The sequence below is a fragment of the Lagenorhynchus albirostris genome, chromosome 4, assembly GCF_949774975.1.
Source record: "Lagenorhynchus albirostris chromosome 4, mLagAlb1.1, whole genome shotgun sequence".
Classification (NCBI taxonomy): domain Eukaryota; kingdom Metazoa; phylum Chordata; class Mammalia; order Artiodactyla; family Delphinidae; genus Lagenorhynchus; species Lagenorhynchus albirostris.
In genome coordinates, this window is record NC_083098.1 from 14,751,119 (window position 1) to 14,766,604 (window position 15,486).

At 41.5% G+C, this 15,486-nt stretch overlaps 1 protein-coding gene across 1 annotated transcript in view; it reads right to left on the reverse strand.

Annotated features, from left to right (window-relative positions):
* Positions 1–13,281, reverse strand: part of UNC5C (unc-5 netrin receptor C) — a 387,317-nt gene extending 374,036 nt beyond the window's left edge. The window contains exon 1 of the mRNA XM_060147584.1: positions 13,158–13,281. Coding sequence (XP_060003567.1) covers positions 13,158–13,281 — 124 coding nt within the window. The remainder of the gene's footprint in view (positions 1–13,157) is intronic.
* Positions 13,282–15,486: the final 2,205 nt, after the last annotated feature.

Below are 15,486 nucleotides of genomic sequence, written 5' to 3' on the forward strand. Positions count from 1 at the left end.
AGAAGTGATCTAAACCATTCACTATTCTAAACACAGCCATAAAATCACAGTAAAGAATAGACATTATTAAAGACTATTTTAAGAAAAGTTTTCCAAGCATAAATGAATGAATTTAGCACCAAACCAAACTATATATTGTGTTCACTCAAAATTTTTAAAAATGTAATTCTTTACCCAAAAAGAGATACACTGTAAAACTTCCAAGAAAGTAACAGTATATTAACATTGCAAGGTAATGTTTTTCTAAAAACTGTTCCAAACTCTAATGTAATAATTGTCTTATTTCAATCAGTCTAGCATCATCTCGTAATTTTCAACATAATTCAATTTCACAACACTCGTTCATAGATGCGTACAAATTTACTGTGCGGCCAAATATTATGGCATTCTCTTTTCTTCCTGCAATAGATTTATGCAACAGAAAAGGAAAAACATACGGGAAATAGTCACTTTTAACAGATGTCTTAGTTTGAAAAAACTTAAGTCAGTTTAGAATTAAAAATCAAAGCCCACTGGTTGAACTGAGGCATATTTGCATCTGTTATTAATGTTTGAGTTACATACTAAAGACAAGATTATTCATCAGTCCCTCATGCAATATGTTAGTAAATGGGATTTTGGTTAGGAGTTTAATTGCATAAAGTCTGTCTCTAGAAGCTTCCAATTCATTCAAAATAAGCCTTTACAGTGGCCTGAACTGAATTAAAACAGTTACCAACACCAAAGAGAACTTCTTGATTTTATTATGAAATGCTTGTATGAAAATCTGTGAACATAAAAGGGAGATCTCTGCCACCCCATTGTGATTAAACAGTAGTCCTTTTCTTCTTTTTTCCTTTTCCTTTCTTTTTCTTTTTCCCCCCATTTCAAGCAACGCAGGGTTATGTGAGGTATTTTTTTAATCATGTAAAGAAAACTGAGTTAACTTTAAAATAAAAATAAACAAAAGATGTGATATCTCAGGTTAGACTTATAAATAAATTCTCAGGTTAGAATGATAAATAATTCTGAGTACTACAAAGTGTGATGAGAATTCGAGTGACCATTCTGAAAATATGCACGAAGCTTTATACCCAAGTGATTAGGGTCATAAGCTTAAGCAGAGCTCCCCACTGTTGCCTGTACAGGGTTTTACTAATGGTCTGATAATGGGGAGGGGTGGTCAGCATGGAGGTTCTCGTAGTACTTCATAGTGGTGTGAGTACGACAGTCACTCATTAATTACTGCCCTCTTGTCAGCTCACACACTAGATTACTGAGCAATCCTCACTGTCTTCACAATGGTCTCATAGTTACAGAACACTGTCTTAGAGAATTCTTTAAGAGGAGTTATTCAAAATTCTTGGATTCTACTATAAATTTGCAGTAAAACTTCCTGTGTTTCAGAGTATTCAAATGGAGATTGGGAAATATTCAAAGGATGGAAAAACAGGATGGGGGAAGAATATCAACAGTTCAACCTCTGATTTCATTGTAGGCAGCATTAATAAATCATATTGCTTAAAAATAGTACCACAGTAATCACCTTAAAGGTATTAACACACATGAAGTTATATCTCTGTTTTCACCTTTTCACTCGTTTTCCTTTTTCAATCCCCTTTTACCGCCTCTCCCCACTTCCCTGCCATTTACACACATATCAGGGTCTAAGGAGAGGGCTCCCTGTTGTTTCAAAATACACTGCGATACTAAACTCTGAGGCTGACAGTAAAAAGTCACTTCACTTCAAATGAGCATCTCTAAGTAGTGCACATTAATATGCGCTTCTATGCAAACAACTCTTTCTGGATTTCAGCTTAAGCTTCTCCATATGATTTTTCTCAAAGGCTCCCTTTTAAAACCATCACTACCATTTATTATCTTCTTGTTATATAGACTGTTACTTTTGTTTCATCACAAATCTCTGCCTGCTTATTAGCAGCCCTGCCACTACTATCAGATGACATTTGTTTTACTTAATGCATGTAGTTTTAGAAAAAAATTATGGAACTGCTATTACTGCATTATATGAAAAAATTCCAAGGTACATTTAGCTGACACTGCATCAGCTGCTATTTAAACTGGGCTTAGCTAATGGACTTTTAATGTCAGCAGGGTTACGTGCAGTTACTGGCTATTAGCAGAAATGGCTCCTTTCTATAAAAATCACTTTTCCTCAAGTGTGTTGTTTGAACATTCCTTTCCCTAATTTAGTGACTGTCACTGAATGCAAAACAAACTCAAGGACTGTGGAATCCACTCTTATCTTTAAGACCCTCTTTTTAACCTTGCCATTCAGCATTCAACAGGAAACCTCTCTCATGAGCATTTAGACTTGCAGTCAGAAAACTCTGTGGAACATTATTATTACCTTGCTCTTCTTAACAGAGTACTACATATTTTCTTATGAAAACCCCATATCATCCATGAACATATGATATGTAAGACAGGGAACACAGGAAACAATTCCCTGCACACTAGAATTTATTGCATCTTTTAAAATCCTAGCTCATAAATGCCAAGTGATGTGGAAACATATGGCAATAATTAACATTTACATACTGATGTGTCATGTAAATATATATTAATCTGCATTTAGTATAATATTAAAAATAAGCAAGAAAGTACATTATCCCTCTACGTGTAATTAAATTTTTTATATTCTTTCATTAGTAACAACCTTCTCTTCCCCCCTCAACTAACTTTATCTTTATTCATTTAAATCAAGGTATCAATGGATGTAATGGAGACATCTGGAAATCAAGCCACCTGTATGGCACCTGAGGGACTCCAAGAAAATTAAACATTCTGCAGCCTGGAAACATAACTCCATTTTATTAACTCCATTTTATTTTTTATAAAAAAAAATACTCAAATCGTCACCGAATTCAGGGAAAAACAACACAACTGACTTTGCCTTCAATCAGCCCGATCCTAAGAGGTCACCTCAGGCAGGGTGCTTACCAGGGGAAACTTTGTCTCTCCTGAAGAGGGGGTTCCCACATGTAAATGAAGGACTTTACTCATGCACACAGGATAGCTGACCTCCTTTGGTCAAAAAATTATAGTCTACTGTGTAGGAAAATACAGAAGTTCTTCTCCACGTGTTTGAAATAAGCCAGTGAACGTGGAGATCCCCCAGTCTCTGTCATCTGGAGGACAGGAAGAAACTGTTTCTATCAGATAAGCCACCTGAGGCAGAGGTATCTCTACTGTATGCTATTGTAAACAACTTAGCTACTGGTCGACAACAAGGCACTTTTTCCAGAAAAGAATATAATTTTGCAGTGAGAAACCAGTGATGAAACCTGATTACGTATTCAATGACTACTTATGAATTTTTTTTTTAATAAAAGTTTGTTTTCATTTCTTTGATAGGTTTTGCTGTTTTTTAAGGATATTGCCAAGGCTGTTTGAAAATAAACTCTCCTAAAACAAAAAGTTACACACACACACAATTTGTGCAAGCATATGTGTGTGTGTGTGTGTGTGTACATATATATATATATACACATATATATATATGCTCACAGAGAATTACTGAACTATATATGTCTACTTCTTATAACTCTTTACTCCATTTCTGCTTGGAAATGCCCTGCTAGGAAATAATTCCATAGTTATTTAATTTGATTAAAAAATATGTAGATCTTTCATGTGATCATCATTTCTAATAAATCCAATAAACTGATTACCCCCATCCCTATTGGGAAAACATATCTATTGTTAAAACATTTTCTAGCCATCTTTCTTCTCTATTTTTTCATCAGGTTATAGTAAGTAAGCTCTAACTTTCTCCACTGTGGGGGGGGTGTGTGTGTGTGTATAACAAAAATAAACATATTTTGATCAATATATAAGAGAAAGATATTGGCAACATTTCCTAAAAATGTAATTATATTAAAGATAAAACTCCATTTAAGCAAATTCTTTTCTGGGACAACTGTCCCTAATAACTCCCATATAATCCTAAGAATGCTTTTCAATTTCTGATGTACAGGTGAGATTTAACTTACAACGCTGACATTATTAATGACACTGTTTAAGAGTAGCTGAGGAAATATCAATGCATTTTATAAAGACCTTTGAAGGATGCTGTGTATCAGTATACCACTGATTTAAGTGTAGATTTCTCAAACAAGTACATCCTACTCAAACTGGTTCAAGTAAACTCCAAACGTAACTTCTTTCAAAAATACATCTTTTAAATACTTTAGAAACTCGTTTGCTCTGTTAATTGAAGTAGGTGTGTATCAAGACTCTATTTATATAAAGGTTCAAGTCAGAGTGCCCGTTGAATAATATTATGATGAAATACTGATCTTAGGTCTCTATTCCGATAGCACAAGCAATAAATCATTTGAACATGCCTGTTTTTCCTCAGCTTCTGAGAGCAGTTTCTGAAATGGGCTTCTGTTTTCCACCAAGTTGCATGCTCTGTAGGTGATGGCTGTAGTAGGTTGGGAGGAAAATGTCTTAGGCTCTTTCAATCCTTGCATTTGATCCTTAACACATTTTTAAAGCTTATACCGTCTCATCACCTTATGGAGATACAGAAGGAAGAAGGAAAGTTGCTAAAGAAAAGGACAGGTAACGTAATTACTGTTTTATTTAGAATGACTCCAAGATTGCTGCTTGCCAAACTTGCCTCTTTCCACTGGGTGGCTACAATGTGGATACTTGGCAACCTCTTTATTCAACGGAAGATAAAATATATCATTTTCCCTTAGCAAAAGTTAAATTCAAATGTCAACATATTTCACACAGACATAATGCTTAAAGTGAAATTACCATTATTTACTATGTCTTTCCAATCATAAAGTTTTTGTTGTGGTAGTAATCTGGTTATTTGTTTGGTTTGGATCAGGGATAACACAGGTCTTTGACAAGCACATATAATAAAACAGCAACAGTGCTTTTTTCACTGACTGTCACTTTTTGTTCCTGTAAAAGTTAGAGAATACCATTTGTTAAAGTGTAGTCTTTGATCTAGATCTTGAAATAATGTTTTTAGGTTCTTGAAATTCCAGAAAGATATTAGAATCATCTAAAATATTCAATTTGAATACAAAAAATGAACTTGCAAATTCATAGAGACTAGAATAGTCCCAAACTGTTCCCCTTTACTTTTATCTGATACATGAACATATTTCACTATGCCTGTACTTTATAAGAGGATATTATTACACCACATGCCCTATCATATTGCACTAAACTTTTATTGTCTAAGAGAATATATATTATGCACTATTTTAAAATAATTACTTTTCTGTACAAATGGTATAATTTACTTCTTTACTGCTCTTTCATATTTTATATTAGGCAAACTAATTTTCTTGAATTTTGAATCCATTTCTACTCATAGATATATTTACCCTTATAACTGGGCTACAGATGCATTTTAATGTGCAAGCACTAATGTGTTTTTACTGGAAATGAATGTTCATACAAAAGGGTTTTATTCTGAACAGAGAAAAAAAGAGAAGACAATAAATTACATTTGAGTTCAGTCAGTCCATGATTAAATAATCAATTAAGACATTGACTAAAACTGAGAAATGTTAGCATTCATCAATAAACTTGTTTAATGTGCTGAGGGAGTTTCTGTTGTTTAACATCCTCAGTTAGAAGAAGAGATAATACACGTTCATCTACATGAGGCGTTTTTATGGCTCTCATAATTGCTGAGAAATGAATCTAGCCACAGGACCCAAATGACAATGATTAATGAAGATAAAACCCTTATCCTCACAACATTTTAAAATAAATAAGACTGGAAACTCTGGAGTTAAATTTGATTAATCAGTATCACCTGTTAACATGATTATCTGGTGCCCTCACATTTTAAGTAAGAACTGTAACAGGCACATCAATGAAATGAAGTCTCACCTGTCTCCTCTCTCTCTCTCTCTCTCTCTCTCTCTCTCTCTCTCTCTCTCATTCCACTCCCACACTGGCAATGAAACATGGTTAGTTATTTAATTAGAAGAGGGTAGTCCCCAAACATTGGAGTTTTCAGATGTTAGACTTATACTTTTGCCACGCAAAGCACTTTTGAATCACTGCTCACTGCTCATAAAATGTATACTGACATAAGGACAAATATCTGCATATTTGGCATTTTCAAAGCTACAGCTCACTTTCCAAATTAACTTCAATTTAATGTCACAGTAACTTTAACACTATGTGTAGAAGGCTAGATATGTTTTAAGTACCTGGAGATACTCTTCTGTGTCTTTCAAAACCTCATTATATAAACCTAAGGGAGCAACTTTTTTGGGGGCAGGAATACTCAAAGTGAGAAACCACATTAAAACTTCAACTCAAAACTTGTTTTTAATTATAAAATTATAACAATATTTTCTAACGTTTTGTTTATAAAGCATCCAAATATTTGCAACAGAATATATTGGGTTGGCCAAAAAGTTCCTTCAGGTTTTTCTGTAAGATGTTACGGAAAACCCAAAGGAACTTTGTGGCCAGCCCAATATGTTTTGGGTTATCATGAAAAGGCAGAAATTCTTCTGAGAGTTCTAATCAGGTAGAGAAGAGGAAAAAAAAGATACTATTTTTGATCTTGTTAGCTCATAAAATTATTACTATAAAGTTTTTAAAATTAAAATCTCCACAAATTTAGAGATTATAATATTAAAAATAAGAGAAACTATAAATTTTTAAATTATTGGATTTCTTTTTAAAAACTAGAAAAAAGGAGACAGTAGATCTATTAATATTGCTCAAGGCAAACTTACGGTACTTCAAAAAAGTCACATAAAACACAGCACTGAGTTTCTGTGAGTTTCTGTTCTAGTTTAAACATCCTTGAACTAAGTGAGTGATACTGGAACAATATCCAAGGTCTCAGATTCATGGAGCTCTCTTCCACAAATATATAAGCAGTAACAAAACCAAATACAATCTGAAATCAAAGAAGAGCCCATACATTGCTTTAAGGAGCTAGGTTAAGAAAGAAAAAGAATGAGAAATGTGGGGCTTTGTAACTGCAGACCAGGCAATCCAAAAATAAAAGCAGAATGAAAATACTGTAAGAGAAAGATGTGTCTTAACTCTAAATAACATAAAACTCCCACAAATGTCTAGTTTTATCTTAAATTCTGCTAGAAAACAACATTTATACCAAGCATAAGGGAATTCCCTCACTGTCCAGTGGTCAGGGCCCAGTGCTCTCACTGCCAGGGCCCCGAGTTACATCCCCGGTCGGGAAACTAAGATCCTGAAAGCTGCGTAGCTCGACCAAAAAAAAAAAAAAAAAATACACCAAACATGAAAAAAATGCCAATAACCATTAAACAAATAGAAGTAATTACATGTGACACTTTCAAAATATATATTACCTAGATTATTCATGTTGTTCTAAATTATGATGCTGAAACCTTCTATTGCAAATATAATTTGAAAATATGAAAGTCCTGGTGAATTTGCTTTGCCTTCAAGTCAACCTATTTTTCTATACAGTAAGTCCCCTACATATGAACCTTCAAGCTGAGAACTTTTCAAAGAGGCGAACGTGCATTCGCATGTCCAATCGCGTAAGTTATTCACGTGCCTGGTGTACACTGTCACGTGCATGCATCCTCTACGAGTGGTTGTGCTTTTGTGTACTTTACTGTACAGTACTGTATAGAGTACAGTAGTACAGTGTCCTTATTTCAAGCCCAGGATGTCCGGAAGCAAGCGTAAAAGCAGCGGTGATGTAGCTGGTACTACTGTACTTTACAAGGTACCATACTGTAAAAGTAAAAATGTTTTCTTTATTTTTTGTGTTTGTTCATTTTTTTAACGTACTATTTGTGTGAAAAGTATTATAAACCTGTTACACTACAGTACTATATAGCCTATTATGTTAGTTGGGTACCTTGGCTAACTTTGTTGGACTTAACGACTGCACTCTTGGAACAGAACTCAGTATATATGAGACTTACTCTATTTTTTGGTGTTGTTTTATCATGTATTGAATTATGCTCGTTAGACACACTTGTGTCTTTTTTTTTAAGAAAAACAATCCACATTTGCATAAAGGGCTGGTTTTCTCAAAACCATTATCTGAAAACATGGAACTTGCATGTTTTTTTTTCATAAAAGTGTTTATGGATTTATGCAGTTATCTTTCAATATTCATTGTAAAGATAGAAAGTCAAGAGTGGAGGTTGTAGCCAGGGTTTAACAGGCTCTGACTTAAAATGGCATTTTTAGAACTGGTATTAGGTTAATTTTCCCAGATTGTGCAGAAAGGAAGAAATGCGGCTATGAAAAGAGAGAGCTTCCCACAGGCCGTTCAAAGAACCACACCATGTCCAGGAGTTTGCAGTACTTTGGAGCATCTCCTCAGACAGCTCCATTTGTTGCTTTGGGGGAAGCAGTGTCTGCAGCAATCCCTCTACTCTGAGTTCAAAATTATTGACCTTTAATTTCTTTAACTTCTAGATTTCTTTGCCCATGGTTTACAGAGTTGGAAGCCAAAGAATTCTGCTCTACATACTTTAGATGTATTAATTCATTCAACCCTAATATGACTTACAGTATATCTTATCCTCCTTTTATATCCGAGGAAACTGAGGCACGGAGATGCTAAGTAACTGACCAATGGCCACACAGCTAGGAGGTGGTGGAGGCAGCATTATGAGGCAGTGGTAACCACTAAACTACCAGGGAGGATGGGCACACACCACTAACAGTCTCTAGCATGTGGCTCCCCAAAGCCAGACCGATTATATATTAAATCTAAGTAAGATTTAATAAGACAGTTACAATGCAAACTCAGCTTTAAGAACAACCCACTTCCAACCAAACTGCCACCCTTAAGTTTCTCTGCACAGAAATCATGGAAGTCCTGCTACCACTCACACTACAACCCTAGCTAGTCTTATGTTTACTAACATTGGATGCTTAAATCCAGAAGATACTATACCTATTCCCACTGTTATATTTCAGAAAGTAAATTATAATTCTATGCTTGTAAGTCAGTCTTCCTCGAAGGGTGAAACTGTCTCCTCAACTCTGTGTCCCTAACAAATAGCATACAGTGTGGGACATAATAAATGCACAATAATTGTTCAGAACTTTACTTCTAATAGCATACACTATCCAAATGAGCTAATGGGTTTCTAATTCGTGGGGATGTGAACAGGTTTGTTTTTAACTGCCACAAACACCAAAGTCAAACTAAAAAGATATAGGCTAAAAGAGCAAGGGAAGAGCACTGCCTCAATCCCCACCCCACAAGCGTCCCCATTATCTCCATGAAGTGGTTGCAGCCTGTAATTTTAATGTTTCTTCTCAGAGTGACTCCCTCTGCTGCTCCAGCAAAGCCATGACCTAAATCAGAAAAGTGCTAAACGCAGTTAAGGCACTCTGGCTATTTGCACTAATTGGAGAACGCAGCATACATTAGAGAAGTTATTTTTAAGTCTCAACAATAATTCTAAGAAAGCTAAGAAAGTTTATTTAGGACAGCTCGGTGCCTCCTTCAGGTCCTCAGGGGGGTTGCTCAAAAAAGGATCAGTATGTATTCTGATCAGGACAACCAGACTACAATGGGAGATGCTCTAGGACCCTGTCTTGTTGAATTTGGAATCCCCAGTATCCAGAACACAGAAGGCCAGGAAGTCAATAAATGTTAACAATTTTGTGGTTCCTCATTCTCTGCAAGTACTTGAAAAGTTTGCTCTCTGAAGCCTTTTAAGTATTCCCTAAGCTAGAATACACGAAATTATTGTTCTAAACAAAGGTAAACTAGCCTACTTTTCCTTACTGCAAATTCCAAACGTGAATTTATGAATTTACTCTGCTCCTAAAATAGGAAAATATATGGTATACTTGTCATGAAATTCAATCTTTCATGCCAACTGTCTATTTGTACCACCCCAATATGCATAAATGCACGAAAGTAATTTTTACTCTTTTCTCAGAAGAAGTATATTATTTTAAAAACATTACAAATTATCTTACGATAATAGAGAATTATCCCAATATAATTAGAATCTTCAGTAATTTCCTGTTCTGAGTATGGTGTTAACACTCATAACACTAGTTGGTGCTAGATAAGCGGAATATCAATGCTGTGTAAATCCAGAAATAAAATGCATTTATAAAACAGGAGGGCACTAATTCTGAAGCAAACTGATCAAGTGCGTGCACACACACACACACACACACACACCCCTACACACACACACACACACACACACGCTGCCTTTTCCTGGTAAAATCTTTCATTCTTTAAAGTCAGAAACACCACAAATTCCCTGCAGCTAGGAGTTCCCAGCAGTCCTGAACGAAACAATTAGAACATAGCCAGATAGGAGAAAGCTGTTGCCTAAAGTCTAGAGAATCTCCCAAGGACCTGTTTAAAATGACTGATGTCCTTCTTCAAACCACACTTACAAAATGAAGTACACTCACAAATAACACCCATTCTGCTTTTTTATCTTAAACACCTGTTATTTTCTTGGCTCTCTCTGAAGAGACACATATTTCCTAAAACTTCCAATTTTCTAGTATCTTTCCAACAACAGAATAAAAACCTTTTCCACTGTGTAAAGTGCTTAAATTAACTTTCTCATCTTAACTGCATACATACTTCCATCCATAAAAAGTAGTTTATTCCCATCTTTAAGTCCTCGGCACAAGGAAATCATACCTTGAGGGAGCAACAGCATCTTTGATTTACCTAGTGATCTAGTCCGAAGAGAGAGGAGAAAGGAGAAGACATTAGAAGGAAAGGAAGGTCTGACTATCAGAGAATTATAGGAGTGTGACTCTGAGAAGAAAGTGTATGTATTAGTAGTTCAATAGTAAACAGGCTAGGGGAATGGAATAGAGTGATAGTGATAGAAGCTGAAAGTAGGGTTTGGTGCTTTCTACATTTTTGATACCTAACACACAACACAGGAATAGCTGGTATCCTGCAACATGGAGGAAAACAAAGATTAAAGTGGTGGAATAGTGTCTCTCAAAGACCACAGATTCAAATATAAATAGTTTGCTCACCAGGAACTGAAAGAAAAAAACTATACTAAACGGAGAAGAACAGCAGTGAAATGCACACACCCAAAAGAATACATTTAATTATTCCACTTAAGATCAGAAGAGTAGGTTCAATCCTCAATCTCTGGCTTGCCTGGTCTATAAGATGAAAAAAGTGTAAGTGGCAAACGCTCAGTCTGTCCTGACTGTCTTTTCTTTTCATCTCTTCTCCCTTCTTCTTTCAATATTAATCCACTCACAATCTCCTGTCTGCTGATCTTTATTGATCCTTTTTCCTACCCAGTCTTTTTAATTTGGCTGTAGGAAGCTCTCGGCAGGGATCCTATGTCTCCTATTTGGCATCTTTGGGGACTTTAACTTGTCCTTTTCCCAAACAGTTCTCTCACCGCCTGGTCCCCCTCCCACTCGCACCCTATAGCTTAGTCCTTTGTGCGACCAATAACAGCAGGCGAATTCCACAGGGAGTCACGCGGTTGATTCCACAACAATTCATCAGGTTGCTCCCTTCAACTTCCAAACACCCCCTCTAAGCACCCTCAGCAGCCGTCCTGAGAACTTCTCCCAATTTCAAGAAACCTGCAATAAGTTTATGATTCTCAGGGGAGACTCCTTTGTAAAATGGACAGGCAGATGAGCTTTAGACATATGACTGAGAAAACCAGGGCCAAACCTCGGGGATGGGAGGCATTTGGCAAGAAGGGAAGGAAGGATTTATGAGCGTGGCTACTTAGCGAGGCAGCAGGACAATTTACTCCCGAAGTAGCTGTGGCTAATCCGCAGAGCCTCGCTGATCACGTACCTCCCGACCCGGAACACACTAGCCTACGCTCAGCGCCCCCCTCCGCCTCCAACGCCCTGGTCCCCAGCGCCTCCGCAGATCTGAGGGGGATGCTGTCGGTAACCTCCGGAGTGTCTGAGCATCTCCGGGGAGTTGAGGCTATCGCCGCACCTCCTCTGCTTTCCAACTCTGGAGCGAGTGTAACCGAGAGGATGGGATGCCTGGATTACCTCCGAACGCTGCAGAAGCCTCCTCCATCCCTCGCACGCCCATCACAAGGAAGAGCTGAGCTCCCTCCCCTGTGCCAGCGACCGCCACAAAACTGGGCGGTTAAGACCCAGGTGGGCCCTCGGCTTGTCCAGAAGGTGGCGGGGGCACTGGGGACCCAGACGACCCGAGAGAGACCCCGGAGAGGGGCGCCTGGGCTCCTTCCTCGCAGTCTCCCTTCCACTCAGCTTCCCAGGCTCGGAAGGCTGGGATTTGCCTCTATCACCTCACCCTCGAAGGGCGAGAAGGAAACTAGGCAGCCAGCCCCCGGGCCTCCCCTTCTCCCTTACCCACACGCAACTCCTGGCCGAGCTTCTCCCCCATCCCGGTTTTGCCCAGAGCCCCGGACACTTATTTTCAAGCTCAGACGCATCAAATTAAAATGTCAGAGTTATAAAGTGGCCGGTTACCCCGGGGAGTTTCGGCTTTGGTTTGAACGACCAGTCCGTTTCCTCTAGAGCCGGGGAGGTGGGGGGCGGCGGCAGGGGAGGTACGTTTCTCCGTCGCCGGCTGGGAGGGAGAGCCGGAGAGGAGAGGGTAAGAGGGCGGAGGAGGCGCGCACACCCCGGGGCCTGCTGCGGGCTGCGGCGCGCGGGTCCGGGGGCGCCGCCAGTCTCCGCAGCAGCCCGAGCAGCAGCCGAGGGCCACCGGCGCCAGCGGGTCCTCGGCCGCCACGGACACGTTTCCGTAGCGGAGCGCCCTTCGGCGTGTGGCGCTCAGAGACTCAGCGAGGATCCGGCAACCCCCGACGTGGCACAGCGCGGGGAGCCTCTGCGCGTCATGGGGCCTCTACTGCAGGCCACGCAGCCACCCGCGCCCAGAGTCTCTCCAAACCTCGCTGTGCGCAAGGTACAACAACGTGTGAGCGTGCAGCAGAAAGTGCAAGAGACACATGCCCGGAGACAGACGTGGGTCCGACACCCCGCGCGTCCGGGCCCATCCGTGCCCATCTCGGAAGACAGATTCAAAATCATCCTAACCAAAGCTTCTTGACTAGTTGGGAAAGTAGAATTTAAAGTGGTTTCCAGTTGAGGGAGACGAGGCGGGTTAAGGAAGCCAGGGGAAGTGGGGAGGAGGAAAGGAAGAAGCGAAGGGAGGTGGCGCGGAGCTCGGCGGACCCCCTTACCTTGAGCGGCCGAGCCGGTGCCGCTGGCGCTGAGCAGGGCTAGGGCAGGTAGCACGAGCATCTGCAGCACGTATCCCAGCCCCAGTCCGCAGCGGGCCGCTGTCGTCCGCAGACCTTTCCTCATCGTCGACAGAGGTGCGCCGGGGGGGAGGCACACACGGAGGAGCGCCGACAGCGGAGAGCCCCACCGGGCAGCAGCGGAATCTGTGCACCGCGAAGCTGTCTGAAGGAGTAACGACAACCGAGCGCCACACTCCACTTTCTCCAAGGGCAGGGGCCAAAAGAGGGTGGAGAGGAGTCGCTGAGGAGGAGTTTGGAGGTCCCGCTTTCCCTGTGCCTGCTAACAGGCGGCTCCGTGAGCGGCGGCTGTGCCCCCACTTGGGAAGTCCGGGAAGGCGCAGGGCGGCCACCTCGCCGCTCCCCTCAGCAGCGGGAGCAGCCGCCGCTCCGCCGCGCGCCGAGCCCGGACTGTTCCCCGGGTCCCCTCGCCTGTGCCGAACACACACAGGCACGCGGGGCGGGGGGCGGGCGGAGGGAGAGGAAGAGAGAGCAAGAGGAGGAGGGAGCGGAGGGTGGGAGTTGTGCACAGTGAGGCGCTCCCGGCTCCAGTCTCGGGGTTCTCACGCGGGCGGAGAGACTTCCCGGCTGCGGCTGCGGCTGCTGGGTGGCCGAAGAGGGTCACCTAGTAGTGCGGGGCGCACGGGCGCGCCGAGGGGTTCGCCCAGGAGGCGTGGAGGGCCCAGCCCAACTCCGCTGGGATGTGAGAGGCGGCGGGAGCGCGCCCGCCCGCCCGCATTAGGGAAACGAGGACTGCGGGAGCGGCGTGCCCGGAGCCGGAGGTGGAGAGCGGCTGTTGGTTTCTCTGCGGAAGCTGAGGCGAGAGCGACCTGAGGAACGAAGCGTATTGGGAGCGTGGGAGCGCGCCGGCCTCACGCCGTGCGCCAGACCCGGACTTCGAGAGCGCAGCGGGCGCGCCCCGAGCCCCTTGGCTGTGTCCAGTCTGCCGCCTCCCAGCTCCTCCACGGCGCCGCCAGAGCCTGAGCCAGACTCGCCGAGACTGGACTCGCTCTAAGACTTCGGGTCTTGCGGTTGATTAGGCGGGGGTGGGGGCGGGTGGGGGCGGGGGCGGGCTCGAGCTGAAGTCCTGCGGGGCCGGGAAGAAGGCATGAAGCTTTTGCAGAGCCCCAGCCCGCGGCAGTCTTGGAGTGGTCAGTGCCACTCAGACTGCTTTATGCTCTGGGTGCCTATGACTCCTCTGTAGTGGAACAGAAACCAAAAGCTCAAGGAAAACTCATTCTTCAACAGAGCTTTATTTTCGTGCACCTTGGTGGCTGGCAAGGTTGAGTATGTAAAGAGTGGTGAGATGAAACCGGAGAAACTCCCAGAAACGATGCACAACAAAATTTGTAGATACTCACTTAAAGTGATGGTGGAACCTATGACATGTTTTCCAGATTCCTAACCGTGTGTGTGTAAGGACTCAAACTGCAGTGCGTTTTTATTATTTTTCCTCAGGAAAGAATTGCCTGGGTAGCTAAGTCGTGGATCCCTGTTGTAATGGTGAAGGGGAAATGTAATAATGGGTGGATAAAATAAGGAAAGGCTGGACAAAAGGAAAGTGGATGGATGGAAAGTCCAATACACATTGGCACACTGACCTTCCAGGAAGAAGAAAACCACTTCCCAAGATTATTACATTTCTAAACTAATATTAAATAATATATCAGAGAAATTTTAAGCTCTTGGTGCCAAGGGGGCAATGTGTAAACACACACACAGGCAGGAAGCTTGTGGTCTCATCTTGGCTGTGGTCCTAACTCATTCTGTCATCCTGGACAGGTCAGGTGAACTGCATGTCTCAGTTTCTCCATCTGTGAAATATTTTATTAGATAGTTTCAAAGTTAACCTCCATCTAAACCTCTAGCCAATAATACCTGTCTTGGATGAGTCTGGTAGATCTGAAAAGGTCATTCTTGGCAGAGACATTGACAAATCTGGCCACTTCTCATTTCTGTGGAGGCACAGCCTGCCCTGCTAAAACCACTTCTTCTCCCTTTTCAGCTTCGCTACACCAAGATACCAAGATGTTTTGGTAAGAAGGTCAGAAGTTCCTGTGTCAGACTGTCTGAGCTTAATTCTTAGCATTTCGTATTACTAGCTGACCGATATTGAAAAATAAAGCTTGATGCTTCAGTTTCTTAATCTGTAAGATGGGTCTATTTGCAGTAGCTATCTTCTAGGTTTTTGTGAGAGATAAATGAGTTAAACATGTGTGAAGTGCCTGACACATAAAATTGTTAGCTCCTGTTCTTATTTTTGAGGAAAGAT